The 13,607-nt window shown below is 33.0% G+C and overlaps 1 protein-coding gene across 1 annotated transcript; it reads left to right on the top strand.

The window, feature by feature from the left end:
* The first annotated feature begins 2,164 nt into the window (after nucleotides 1–2,164).
* LOC148300357 (uncharacterized) lies at nucleotides 2,165–13,419 on the top strand. The gene is made up of 5 exons (XM_088274902.1): nucleotides 2,165–2,488; nucleotides 6,941–7,133; nucleotides 7,924–8,053; nucleotides 9,163–9,310; nucleotides 10,147–13,419. Exons 1-5 carry the CDS (start codon nucleotides 2,260–2,262, stop codon nucleotides 10,194–10,196), a joined length of 750 nt encoding a protein of 249 aa, XP_088131028.1. The 5' UTR covers nucleotides 2,165–2,259; the 3' UTR covers nucleotides 10,197–13,419.
* Nucleotides 13,420–13,607: the final 188 nt, after the last annotated feature.

Here is a 13,607-nt window from a genome sequence, read left to right as displayed (position 1 = left end):
TCTAAGAGCATGAAAATACAAATGACACCCCATGACAATTTGAAATAATATTATGGATATAATCAAATATTAAACAAGTTTAATTGAAATACGATTCATTTACAAATGTATAAAGGAAACTTGATTATTAACACAACAAGAATAGGAAAGATGTTTCTACCCATTCGGTCGATTGATGCTTAAGGACGGGAGGGGTGTTTTTACCTTATGCGCCGGCCTCATTTCAAAGTCAGAAATAAAGGAATTATTAATCTCTTTCTTAAGTTCTATTACCAGAATGGAGCAATGACTATGAATTGAGTAACTTGTCGTAAAGGTATGAGTGGAGAAGAAAATTCCATCATCAGTAACCAGCTTGATATGTAAATGGAACACATCAAGTTAGCCACAGAGCATTCCATAATTGAGTGCACACAGAATACTGCATTTAAAGTCAAGAACACCTCTACTATATTCACATTGGCAAGGCTGTCCAACTAATACATCTGTATTATCTGTATAATATATCACTCACTCCTTTGAACATCATAAATCAAAAAACTCAAATTTTCAGGAGAACGTTTTTCAAGTTTAAAAATAAAATACAATGTATTAAAAATAAACATCAAGCCACTTATACTCTGCAACAGATCTTTTTAGGTAAAATCTGAAGGCTTTTTTCCCATTTAAAAATATTAAGGATTTAAAAAAAAATAAATTAAACAACACCTTTTCTTCAAAATGCAAAAACAACACTTTCTGCCTTGTAGTGGGAAAATATTAAGTTAAAAATATGCCGCTTTTGCTGGGATATAATACATTTTATGGGCATTCCGAAAACATGCACAACTGAAAATTGACGATTTTTTATTTATGACGTTCTTGAAAGGAGTGAGCGATATAGTGAGTAAACCCTGAATATGCATGAAATAAATATCAAATAACTTTAAACATGTATGTTAATTAATAATAAATTCTTGTCCCACCTTAAAATCAGAGCATTTTTTTCTTTACTTAAAAGTATTTAGGGATGTTTGCATTTAGGTATGTGATTGCAGTCATTGTTTTTATTTTATTTTTTATTATTTTATATTTAACGTATAGAAACAAGGGGAATAGATGCTTTACCTGTCCGGGAGATTGGCCGTACATGTAAGGTAATACTCCTTTAAGGAAATTTTGGTATGGCCTTACATGTATAACTGTGCTTATAATTAAATCCCGGTTACATTTATATCTAGGCAGTTGTACTGCCACCTGTGGTTGTATTAAAACAATATATGTTAACATAAATCAAACCATTTTTTCTATTTTTCTGACGAAAGAAAGTATGTTGGTCATAGCATCGACTATGATATAAAATTATAAAAAGTAAAAAAAAAAAAAACTTACTTCCCAGATACAGTTTTGTCCGCAGAAACTCACTTCCAGACGGGTTAAAGTATACACCAAATACTTAAGATAGATGTACAATTACAGTTTTTATGGAGAAAAAAAATTAATTATATATTTTATGTGAAAAAAAACATTATGAAATAATCAAGAAAGAACGAGTAAAGGAAGATTTGTATTGTAAACATTTAATGGCACACAGAATACAATTGATAGTTTTGGAGTATTTTTATTAAATAATTAATTGCATCAAGAAATCTAAATTCTGCATACACAAAATATATGACAAAAAATATTTAACAATCTGCTAAACGTTTGGTGTTTTTTCCAAATGAAAAATATTCTGACGTTCGATTTTTACAACAATGTTGTTTTTGAAAAAGCTTATTTTGCTTTTTTTCAAAAAATATAATGCAGTATTCCTCCTCTAGTAAAATTTATTTTTGCTGAATTTAGAATTCGAAAATACCGAATTCGGGAATCGTATTCGGAAAACTGGCGTATGCAATAAGGCTAAAAGTAATATATCATTAAAAAAAGTAATCGTGAATATGCTAATGATTTAGTTGATAGCAAAGTATTTAAAAAAAAACGTAAAACGCTTGTCCCTAATATTTAGTATAGGATGTCTCATCAATAACGGCAATTTACAAGGTACTGTTAGTTGGAAACTTTAAAAAATATATTTTCAATGAGCAATTTTTTTCCTTTGTCTACTTACTTAAAATAAAATTGGGTGAAAAAATTTCCTTCTCATGGTATCCCTAAATACAGCTGTCTTTTGACGTCTTTTGTCTTGTGGAATATTTCGGTGCGTCAAATCGTGAAAAAAGTGTTTTATGTTAAACCGAAGTATGAAACGCGTTGTTGCGATGATATGATTATATAATGGACGAATTTTCAAGTAATTCATCGCAACAAAATAATACAAGTATCAAACAAGAGATCGTAGACCTAAAAAATGAGTTTGATTCAAGTAGCCAAGATAGTATTGCAAGCCGAAATAGTGGAAGTAATTACCCTAGGTGGGCACCAAATCTAAATGATGGCATGCGAAGGAGTGCGTTTCTGCCTTACAAGCCAGTTCAGTGCACAGTATTAACGAATTTACAACGTGGTGAGTATTTGCAATATTTTTCTTTGTTCTGAAAAATGTCGCTAGCAAGCACTGTCAACCATCTTTGTTTTTTGTCAACACTGTTGCGACCTTTAGCTTTATCTGGTTGAATGCTCGATTTTTGTACTGCGCCATAGTGAAAACGTTCTCCGTTAATAAGTTACTCGGTTAGTAAGTTTCTCATTATTTTTTACTTTTCTATTTTTTTCATTGTAAAGTTCAAACAAAGGAATGTACGTATTTCCTAGACAACTATTCTATTTGTATACCTATAAAGTTACATATACCTACTATATTCATTTCTATAATTACGGTTTTCGTATTATATGCTTGATTCTTTTTGATTTTTTGAAATCAGTACTCAAAAACATCTTCACAAATCATTTTCTAACAATATACAGCCAGACTTCCTTATCCATTTTTTTTAAATACATTTTCTAACATATTTTTAAAACGAACAGTGTCTAGGACACACTTACAAAATGTATAGAAGAAAAAAAAACATAAACCCCAATGTTTTAAAATAGCAAAAAAAAATTTTGAACACACCTCTTTTGGGAAAAAAAAACATTTGATTATTGCTGGGGATTTACAAAATAATGACCTTAACCCAAGCAAAACCGTTTATAGGGGTTCCACATACATTTAATATTTTTATGTGTTGATTCATTGTTAGCATATGTTGTTCATAATTACAACTTGCCTTTTTTATCTTTGGGTTTTTCCACCCTTCAAGTATTGAAATTGAAATCCACACATTTCCACGGGAAAATATACTCTCAAAGGTGTTAGTATAATATCCCTGGCACATATTATTGTTTTCTGGGTGTCGGACCAGTCCATGGGAAGGTGAAGACAGCAAAGTGATATTTTGCTAGTAAACCATATGTGGAGGTCCTCAATAAAAAGTTACATTTCCAACATTGCACAATAAATACTTTGAATGCAAATCTTTTCTGTTTGTGCAAAAATGTTCTGTTTACTTTATTATATCGAAATCTTAATTAAAATTGCGACAAAACGTGACCAATCCTGTGTTAAACCAATATGGAATCATTAAATTGCACCAATACGTAACAATTTTACAAGCTAGAATTCCTGATTACTTAAAATCATCCATAATGGAAATGTAAGGTTTTGGTGAGGACCTCCACATTCGCTCACTCCTTTCAACAACGTCATATATAAAAAATTGTCAATTTTCAGTTGTGCATGTTTTCGGAATGCCCAGAAAATGTACTTTATCCCAGCAAAAGAGGTATATTTTAACTTACGCTACAGGGCAGAAAATGTTGTTTCTTCATTTTGAAGAAAATGTATTGTTTAAATATTTTTTTAAATATACTAAATATTTTTCAAATGGAGAAAAAACCTTCAGGTTTTACCTAAAAAGATCTGTTGCACAGTGTTAATCTGATCTGTAATTATCTGGAGGCAAAGTGATCCGAGATTTTGTCCTTTTCCGTAGTGTAGTTAGTTAGCGTGTTTGGCTGCTATGCAGGAGGTCCCGGCTTTGATTCCCAGGGGGGTTAAAATAATTTACTCTAATATTTATTTACTGCAACAGAATTGATCACATTTCCTTTACCTATTATTGGTCAAGGTGATAATATTTCAATAGTATGCAGTGCCCCATGCACCATTTGGCGCAGATAAGGTTAAGAAGTAGGTGGTCAGCCTTGCACTTCAGATTCTTGGTTCTTTGAGCTTTACAGCTTTGAGCTAGGATACAGATAACATAAGTTAAGGAAATCAGGGTGAACATTAGTAATATACTGTAAAGGAAATGGAGGAGAAATATTAGTTTGAAAAAGACGAATACCATTAATGATTAAGGCACTTGGGATCAAATGAAAGTCACTTCTTCGGACAACAATATTCTTCCATAATAGGGTATTATACTCCGATTTTCCCTTTTTAGATTCTGTTAGTATTTGCGCTAATCTGAAAAAATCAATGATTTCATTAATCATCTGCAATTCACTTATCACGTTGTTGTCGGGTGTTTTTTTTTGTTATCAACCCTGACCCTAATTATACTCTTACAGTCTGCCACCCGACCCTCAGTATATTAATCACAAGTAATTGCAAACACGATTCCGATCTGTACAATGTTTTTTTGGCGTCTCTCGCACTCTAGCAAAAGTAAGCAAATAGAACGCTTATAAGCGTCTCCCGCTCTCTACTGACAGTATGTAAAAGACGCTTTAAAGCGTTTCCTGCAAACAATGTGTTATTAAAAAACAACATTTTAGTTAGGAGCTTGCACTCCATATAGGCAGAAAAGCAGCGCCTATCATAACTTACCCACCAGGCATATAAAAATGCAAACAGTACCTACCATATCCCTACCCTAATAAATTTTCTGTGCACGCCACTGGCGATACGTTGCATCCATCGCATGTGAAGAACCTTATGTTCCTATTTTCAAGGGTATTATAAAACCGTACCCTTTTCTTCCGGCGGCACATGCTAAATCACGTGTGTTTCTGCTATAGAGACTGCAAGGTTCACGATAGGGAGATAGGGAATAGGAAAAATGTATTCAATACTTAATCACTTCACACTGTCATGTCACTCCGTTGTAGTTTTTTCTTGCTATTTGGAATTTAGAAGGTTTAATCCTTTATATTTCCCATATTTGAAAAGAATAGTACTTATTTTCTTATGATATTTTTATTAATTTTCTATAAATCCATTATAATACCTCTTACGGACTCACCAGTGCAGTCCAAAAAAGGACCTTTGTTGCGAAGGCATTTGTAAATTTGCAAAAAAGACCGGTATTGTGAATGCATTAGCATGGTCCCAAAAAAAAACCTGTGTTGTGGACGCACTAGTGCAGTCCAGAAAATGACCTTTATGGATGATAGCAGTAAAAATAAGCTTAAATTGACCCTTCAGGGGAATCGGCTACTATTATCGCCATCACCTATATATTATCACAGATGAGTGGCCAACTCCGAGACGTAGTTTCTTATTGTTTTGGAATTAATTAACGTCCAACCGACTTATAATCTAGCTTTTGCTTGTGCAAAATCCCTTATCACATTCCTACTCAGGCTCCAACCTTGTTAGTTTATACTCTATTTATAGGTGTGTGTGTGGATTTGCTCTCAATGTTACTTAGTTGTATGATTAGGATTGTATGATTTTACTCGTGAGTTTACGTAGATTATGGTTAATTTTCTTTTGCTATTTCCTGATATCTGAGCACTTTGCTCAGAGTGAGAAGGAACATTAGTGGGGGTCCATATTTGTCGCGAGAGTGTGCGACAGCGGTTAAATTTTTCGCTGGACTCTGCTTTTTATTTGAACCTAATCGTTTTTACGAAGCTATCCTTTAAGACTCAAGCATCACCCAGAAGAAATACTTCTCCACAGTTGTGAACTATTTACCGTCAAGTTTAGCCAACTATCTTTTGTAAAGACTACGTTGTGCATCCGCCTTTTTTATAAAAAAGACAAATATTTGTGTTTATTTATTATTTACAAAAATACTTCAATTTTATACTATTTCTGTGAGCCTAAGCGGCTCATTATTAGAAATAGGTATCAAATTATGGTAGAGTGGGTTCGAACCGAGAAACTCTGACTCAAGAGTCCGCGACACCAGCCACGGGACCACAACCCGACAGCAATAGCTTTGCCTTGATTAAGATATCTTTATCTTAACATTTACGCTGACATATTTCTTACATTCAATTATATTTCTCAAATTATAAATAATAATGTTTTGTGGAATAAACAGGGTTATCTCAGAAATGCTCTTGTGATAATGTTTGTTGTTGTGAGCCTTTACTCATATTTCTAGTGCTAAAAATATGTCAGTCTATGATACAGAAATGATAACTAGTTAAACGTCACCAGGCAGTTGCATTATACAGTTGCAAGCGCAGAAGGTTATCATCTATCCACTGGTAAAATTTTGCTTTGTTTGTAATATGTCCCATTTTGTAACGTTTCATCAATGGTTTTTTTTTTGTATTTCAAGTTTTTTTTATTCTGTTTATCTTTTCTGCAGAATGGATAGAAAAATATAGCTATGAATTTATTAACCTAATAATATTTTCTTTCGATTCTTTGTGTGAAAATTGTGTTTTTGGGAAATTAAAAAAAATAGGACTTCATCAATCCTTCTTTATATTTGTTTTATCTTTATTTTTTATATTACAAGATAACATAACACTTGAAGTGACAAATAACATGTGTAAGTAAAAGCAAAAAAAAAAAACAGCTGTCTAAACTGACAATTTTTTTTGGATCATTAGACTTGTATGCATATGGTCACTCTGTTTCATATAACTCTTTTTTTACTGTTTATTTATTGACTGATTTAACCCGAGAATAACATTTTTGCAATGTCGCCGTTTTTTCACATTCGGGTTAAATTATTGATCTTCATTACTTGGATTTTTTTGTGTTGTTTCTATTTGTTGTAATGTTTTCCAGGGAACACCCAAGCGAAGACTCCAGAACTTCAGTTGCCAGACACAAGTTTCCATAACAAGGCAGGTCGCGGAGAGATCAGCAAAGACGAAATCATGTTGGAGAAAGACGTAGATTGTTTGGACGAAAACGGGTTGACGGGACTGCACTGGGCAGCCTCGTATGGCCAAGTTTCTGCCACAACTAACTTAATTAGGTTATTATTATTGTTTTTACTATATTTTTTTAATATCTTCTATATACAGACTGTCTGGAGATAAGATTTATACTTGGTAAATATTAAATGCCTCCTATACAATGCCTGTATTGCTCCTATTCTCTCTTATATGGTTGTGAATCATGGCACCTTACAAGGGCCCAGAGCAGCCGTATACTTAGTTTTGAGAATAGGTGTCTGCGAGCAATTTTATGCATCTGGTGGTTTGACTTTGTGAGGAATGAAGATATAAGGCGTAGGACACAAATCTTGGTCACAACTGTTGTCAAGAAAAGACAATTCAGTTGGCTAGGCCATGTCTCCCAAGAGCCTTAATCTAGCTTGCCTCTCACAAGGCATCAGGTTTGTGCGGCTCAAGACGACCACTGCTGACAATTCAGCAGCAGTTCTCGTCTGAACTTTGGGACACGAACCTGACTTAGCAGGATGCAAGGGAAAGCCTGGAGACGGTTTGTGGACTCTATATGCTCCACATAGGGAGCGGATATGGTTAAATGAAATCCTCTGTATAACATTGTATGCAAGTCCCTCGTCTAGCACAAAAAATTAGTCTCTTTTTGGGACGCACACAGTATTAGTAACTATTTCCTAGCTATGAGCAGTGAACTCTTAGTGATTTTGGATAATTATTTTCTCTGAATTACTTATATGTTTGAATACTTAAAAAACTGAATATGATTTGGAAGGAATGTGTTTTAATAAAAACTTCATGTCCACAACTGCTGACTTTATTTCATGAACTATATGAATATTTTGGATGGATGTTTAGGTGTGGAGCCTCGGTGAACTGCGTGGGACTGGAAGGTGAGACGGCATTGCTGTTAGCCGCCGCGGGTGGTCATCACGATGTGATCAAAATACTTCTCAAGGAGGGAGCAGATGTCAACCACCAAGACAATGTAAACTTTTTTTTATTTTATGACATATTCATTGTTATACTTATTGTTTTTTTCATACCATTTATTTTGTTCAGAAAAAAATCTGCAGGACAAATTTTCACAGTTTCTTTTTATTTAATGTATATAGGGTGTTTTTTAGAGGTTTGGTTTTTAAACTGGCAACATTTTTTCTACATACTGTCGTTTAGCCATTTCACCATGAATAGACTGAATGACCATTTGCATGTCGTTGTAGGTTCGGTGAAATGGCCAAAAACAATGTCAGCTTGATCCTCTTTTTCAACGCAAAATTTTGTCCACCGATGAGGCACATTTTGTACCAGCGCCGGCCAGAATGTTACGGTCAATGGAGAGTGCTATAGAACTATGATTACTGACTTCTTCGTACCTTAGTTGAATGGCATTGATGTGACAGAGCTATGGTTTCAACAAGATGGTGCAACATGCCACACGGCGTGTGCCACCATCAATTTACTGCGGGAAATTTGAATTTGTATACCTCTAAACCAGGGGTTCCTAACCTTTTTGTACTCTAGAGCACATTCTAAAATATCGGTCGGGTGGCGGGCGCCACCTATTTTAATTTGACTTATTTTTAAGTACTGCCAGAAAAGGAACCACTCATACATACAATATCGCAAACATACGAACGTATTTGATAAACCTAGGCTAATAAATAAAAATAATTCACATTTTTAATTAATGTTTATGAAAAAAATTCTGTCTCTGTCGAATAGTGGCGAGCACATACGAATCGTTCCCGGGGTTGTACCTCTGCTCTAAACAAACACCCTATGTTTGAAATTAAAAGCACACTGACTCTTGGTTCGGACTACCGACTAGTCCACCATTTGTCAGTCAACTAATCAGCGGAATATTCCCTGATTCCCAGCTATCAATCCATCTCTTTGGTAGTCTGCTCGGGAGTCATCTACCTTGGAGTTGGCCGTGCAGTACAATGTGGGGGAGTCTGGATGGTTTCATTCTCCTCACATGCATATACATGGAAACTATCTATCTAACTATAAAAACTTTCATTCAATTTCATTCATGAAGCTAGTTATAATTTTTTTTTTTAAAACATGAATTATAATAAGACCATATTTTAGGTTGGGAACACCGCCCTGATGTATGCTGCAGGTGGTGACTTTCCTTATGCTTGCTACGAACTCTTGGTGAAAGGAGCTGATTTGACTCTCACCAACGAGTGTGACCAGGATGCTTACGGGATCTCCATCTCTAACGGCAGCAAACTGGGTAAGTCCATCCTCCGATACTTATACCACTAGTTTAACTCCACCCTCTGACTCTAATTGCACTTATTTGTTAATTTTATCTGATTATTTGTTATCTCCTATATACATAATTCGTAAAATGGATTATTTAGTCAGGTTAGGTTAGGTTAGGTTGGCTTAACCTTCCCCTGTGATTTAAAATGGAGAAAATGTGAATATTCCTAAATGTTGCTTTTATTGACTATAGTTAAATTGAAATAAATTAATTTTGTAATGTAATAAAATACATCGCAAGTAGCCGCCATAGCTGGCGTAGCGACACAACGCGCTACTAAAAGAAGATAGGCGAAAACAGTATCAAGCCGCGTGTACGCAAAGCACGTTTGTCTATTGGTGATTCTATCCCAATTTTTTTTACAAGTTATTTATTTCCGTCACTGCAAATAAAAAACTTAACATTAAAGTACTTTTATACGTAATTGTATTACGGTAGAATACGAAAATTCTGAGCCCGTATCTATTATATTTTCTATCGATATTCTCATTATTAGAGTCGAAGTGTAGTAAATACATATCACCGGGAAGGATAAAGTTTAAAGAAAACTACAGTTTTGCATTAAGCTATTACATATTGTAGTTGATTGTATTCCAAGACCTCATTCTATCCAATTATTCCAAGATATACATGACTACCTAAATGTAATAGCTACATTAATTAATTAACAGGCCCTTTGTTGTAATATTTACATGTTGTATATTAAACTTTTACTTGGTAAATGCCACTATTTATTAAAATCCATTGTACCCAACATATTTATATACAAGAATAATACTAATTATATTTTTCTTTCTTTTCAGCTCAAATCGTTATCGAAAATTACCTTGTTTCAAGCCTCCTGAAGATGTAGAGGCAAAATTACATATTTTAAATGTGAAAATAGATGTTATGAGTGTTACATACTACCATATATATATATATACATGTCTTATTTTCACAACCGTGTTCCTTATGCATAAATGTTTGTGCACAAATATAATATTACGATAATTGTTATAAATGTTTAATACATGTTATTATTACTATGTATTCATTATCATTATGTGATTGTTACGTATTCAATAAATTGTTTTATTATTTGTAAACCCATTTGCTAAAAACAAGTTTACTAAAAGGAAGACACTTCAATGTTAAAGCATTTCAGTAATTAATCAAAGATTTCCGCTAATAATTACACTTTGCCACATTCCACTAACTTTATGGATGTCCTTTGTGTCTATCTGTCTGTTTGCGCACGGACTTGGCCATTAATTTGGTTACGTTCTCGCGCGCAACCAGTAAACTTGTTTTCATTCGACAGCTTTTGTACCACTATGGTTTTTTAGTTATAACTTAGCTTAGTAATTATTTCAACCTACGTACTTCTCGCTTCAGATATGTTAAGTACTTTTAATTAAATACATTTATGTGCCAAATAAATTATAAATCTCTAAATTGAATAATCCTCTGTTTCCTTAAAATAAAATATTGATGAGTATATTGCGAGCTGCATTACCGGCCTTGCGGTTGATTGTTTGAATATGTAAACATATTATGTTATTGTTGTAGAGTTTGTACAATGAGTATATTCTTTGGAAAGTGAAGAAATAAAAACGAATTTAAAACTGTGGTACGATAAGATTACTTTGTTACATTTGTGTAGTTTAGGTTGAATATGTGTATGTGGGTCCACTTTACCTCTCCATCGCCGATGGAATACTTGGCTTGTTCATTCTTTTAGCTTCTATCTGTATGCCACAATTGATATTACGTAGCCCACTTTAGGAAAAATGATCTAAAAACTGCTTAAAAGTTAAACTAAATATTGATAAACCGGTGCTATTCATTTTGAGCTAATTACATTTTGGTTAATTTACTGTTGTCAGATACGATTGAGCATAATATGAGGGCTGTGGAAATAAAGATTACAAATTCCTAAGACACTTTCGGATGCGGAGTCAGATAGGGCAATATTTTTAGTTTTATAATATGAAAAATGTTTCTTCATTAGCTTGACACTGCTTGCAAAATGCATGTGTCAAATTCAATCCAAAACCAACAGAGTTTTTTTCAAACTGATCAAAAGAACACTGTTTTTAATAATCCTTTTTTATTTTTACAGGTTAAGTATTTTTGTTTTAGTAATTTTCTTAATAGGTATGCAGTACAATCTCAATTATCCATATAATTTGGAATAAGGGTAAATGAATGATAGAAAATACGAATAGTGGAAAAAAATTATAAAATAATAATCATAATCAACAGGAGAAATGTATCTATAAATTGTAAATATTTTTGCTGAAATATTTACCACATACATATGTTGTAACTTTGTTTTTTAATGTAAGTACTGGATAATTGAGATTCTATTGTATAAAAACACAATACCAAATTATTCGGGGTATACAATTATTTTTCTAAAAATAATCCGTTTACTAGGAAAGTTGAATTGCATTTGAGAAAAAGGATAAATGTCAAAAATTTTAAATGAAATACTTTTAGTATTTTTCTTGTGTAAGAATTATTCTTGTTAACCAATAACTTAGTGTCCGATGGATTTTGCCATTTTTGTGTCTATATTCCTCATATTAGTCTATGGATATATATTTAATTTTGGAGTTATTGAGATTATTATGCTTAAGTAAATATGGAATAAAGAAGAGAGATTGTTAATTTGGTTACCGAGGGAAGTATCAGGCGGCAGGGTGCGTCGAGTCAGGTACGGCTTCTAGAGCTACCATTAGATAGAGCCACCATAGATGCCGGAAGGATTAAGGTGCCTGATTATTATAAAATGAGACAATACGGAGAGTAGAAAGTTTGTACTTCTTTATTTAGTTTTATTATCTTCATATTGTTTTTAAATGATAATGCTAACTTTATTTTATATTGCCATTTTATCATATATAATGTATGTAGTATTTTTTTTAGTGTTTACAATGCATGTACCTAATTTAATACATTTATCGATTCGAATGATTTTCATCGCTGTAGTGTGTGTTTAATTTTCAACATAATATTTAATTAACATGTGTCATAATATTTTGAATAATAATCCATAAATGCAACATTTTCAGTGTTGCTTATATTATTTGTGGATACAACACGCGTTTATAGCAACCTTTGATAGGTATTTTCCCATGTTTACCCTTTCTTAACTGCGTAACACTAATGTTTATATTCTGTGTATGAATTTTCCATAACATCTCTATGTAATTGTGAAATATATTAATGGGTCAAATAAATGTATTGTCCACGTGGCTGAGTGTTTTGGCGTGACTACGTCTGTAATGAAATGAAACTATGCGGATTTATTACCAGCATGGAATGACAGTAAGTGTCCGAACATGTCCGAACAATCGAATGTTGGATGATGGAACAAAAAGTATGATTTGAAGAACAGATCTGAATGGTAGTGTGCCCGACGAATGTAAGATCCAAGAAAGTACCTCCAAAAGTCATCATACCTTGGTTTATGTCCATAGCTTGGTCTTAGTCCTCAGATCAATCTATCAAATTGTATAAATATGCGAATGCATGAAACATACAGTTTATTGTTGATAAGTGATTGCCACATAGTCCAGAAATCAGAGGTTTGCTGTGGGGCAGCCCTTGAGAACTGATGATTTGAAGCTGAAGAATCAAACTTCAGCGGGATGCTATACTTGTCATACTGTTTATGATTGAAAAATAATTTGGAGAAAAAGAAGTCTATCCTGTGGTATAACGCATAGTCACGTTAAAATAATGCCAAAATTATAATGTAATGAATATCCCCCCTATAATATATGAAATTATGTACTATTTAAAAAATGTGGAAAAATATTTAATGTTAGAGAAAGGGATTATGAATGAAAATCCTAAGCTTTTTCAGCACTATGTGTGTACCATATCATTTTCCATCATAATACGTATCAATGTTTCAGTCGATTCTAAAAATTTGTGTATTATTATTGGATTAATGGCTTTTTTCATTCCCCTTGAAGTTTTATTTTTAAATATATTTCAGAAAATGTGGCTTGAGTTACCATACTAAAATAATAATTCATACGATGATTTTGATTTCATCGCTGTGGGTAAAAAGGTTTTTTTTTTGAAAGAGAAAATTAAGATAACACTGTTTCTTAAAACATTTGAACGTAATATTTTTTCAGATAATTGAGATTTGTGAATAAATATTTGACAACACTCAAAATGTTGAGAATGATGTACATATATGTACTGCATTATCATCTGCACTATTCACACTATTATGTGTTCTTTGTACCTGCCCACGGCAGAT

Source organism: Brachycentrus maculatus, unplaced genomic scaffold (genome assembly GCF_059751285.1).
Source record: "Brachycentrus maculatus isolate JH-2025_06_01 unplaced genomic scaffold, ASM5975128v1 h1tg000745l, whole genome shotgun sequence".
In the NCBI taxonomy this organism is placed as follows: Eukaryota; Metazoa; Arthropoda; class Insecta; order Trichoptera; family Brachycentridae; genus Brachycentrus; species Brachycentrus maculatus.
The sequence above is the reverse complement of the archived record's forward strand: the minus strand, read 5'-3'. Positions and strand labels throughout refer to the sequence as shown.

What these genes read in the sequence shown, in the direction of transcription:
- LOC148300357 (XM_088274902.1), top strand. Translation starts at nt 2,260, where the DNA reads ATGGACGAATTTTCAAGTAATTCATCGCAACAAAATAATACAAGTATC. An exon ending in ATTAACGAATTTACAACGTG is followed by an intron (nt 2,489 to 6,940) that starts GTGAGTATTTGC and finishes AATGTTTTCCAG; the next exon opens with GGAACACCCAAGCGAAGACT. An exon ending in CTCTAACGGCAGCAAACTGG is followed by an intron (nt 9,311 to 10,146) that starts GTAAGTCCATCC and finishes CTTTCTTTTCAG; the next exon opens with CTCAAATCGTTATCGAAAAT.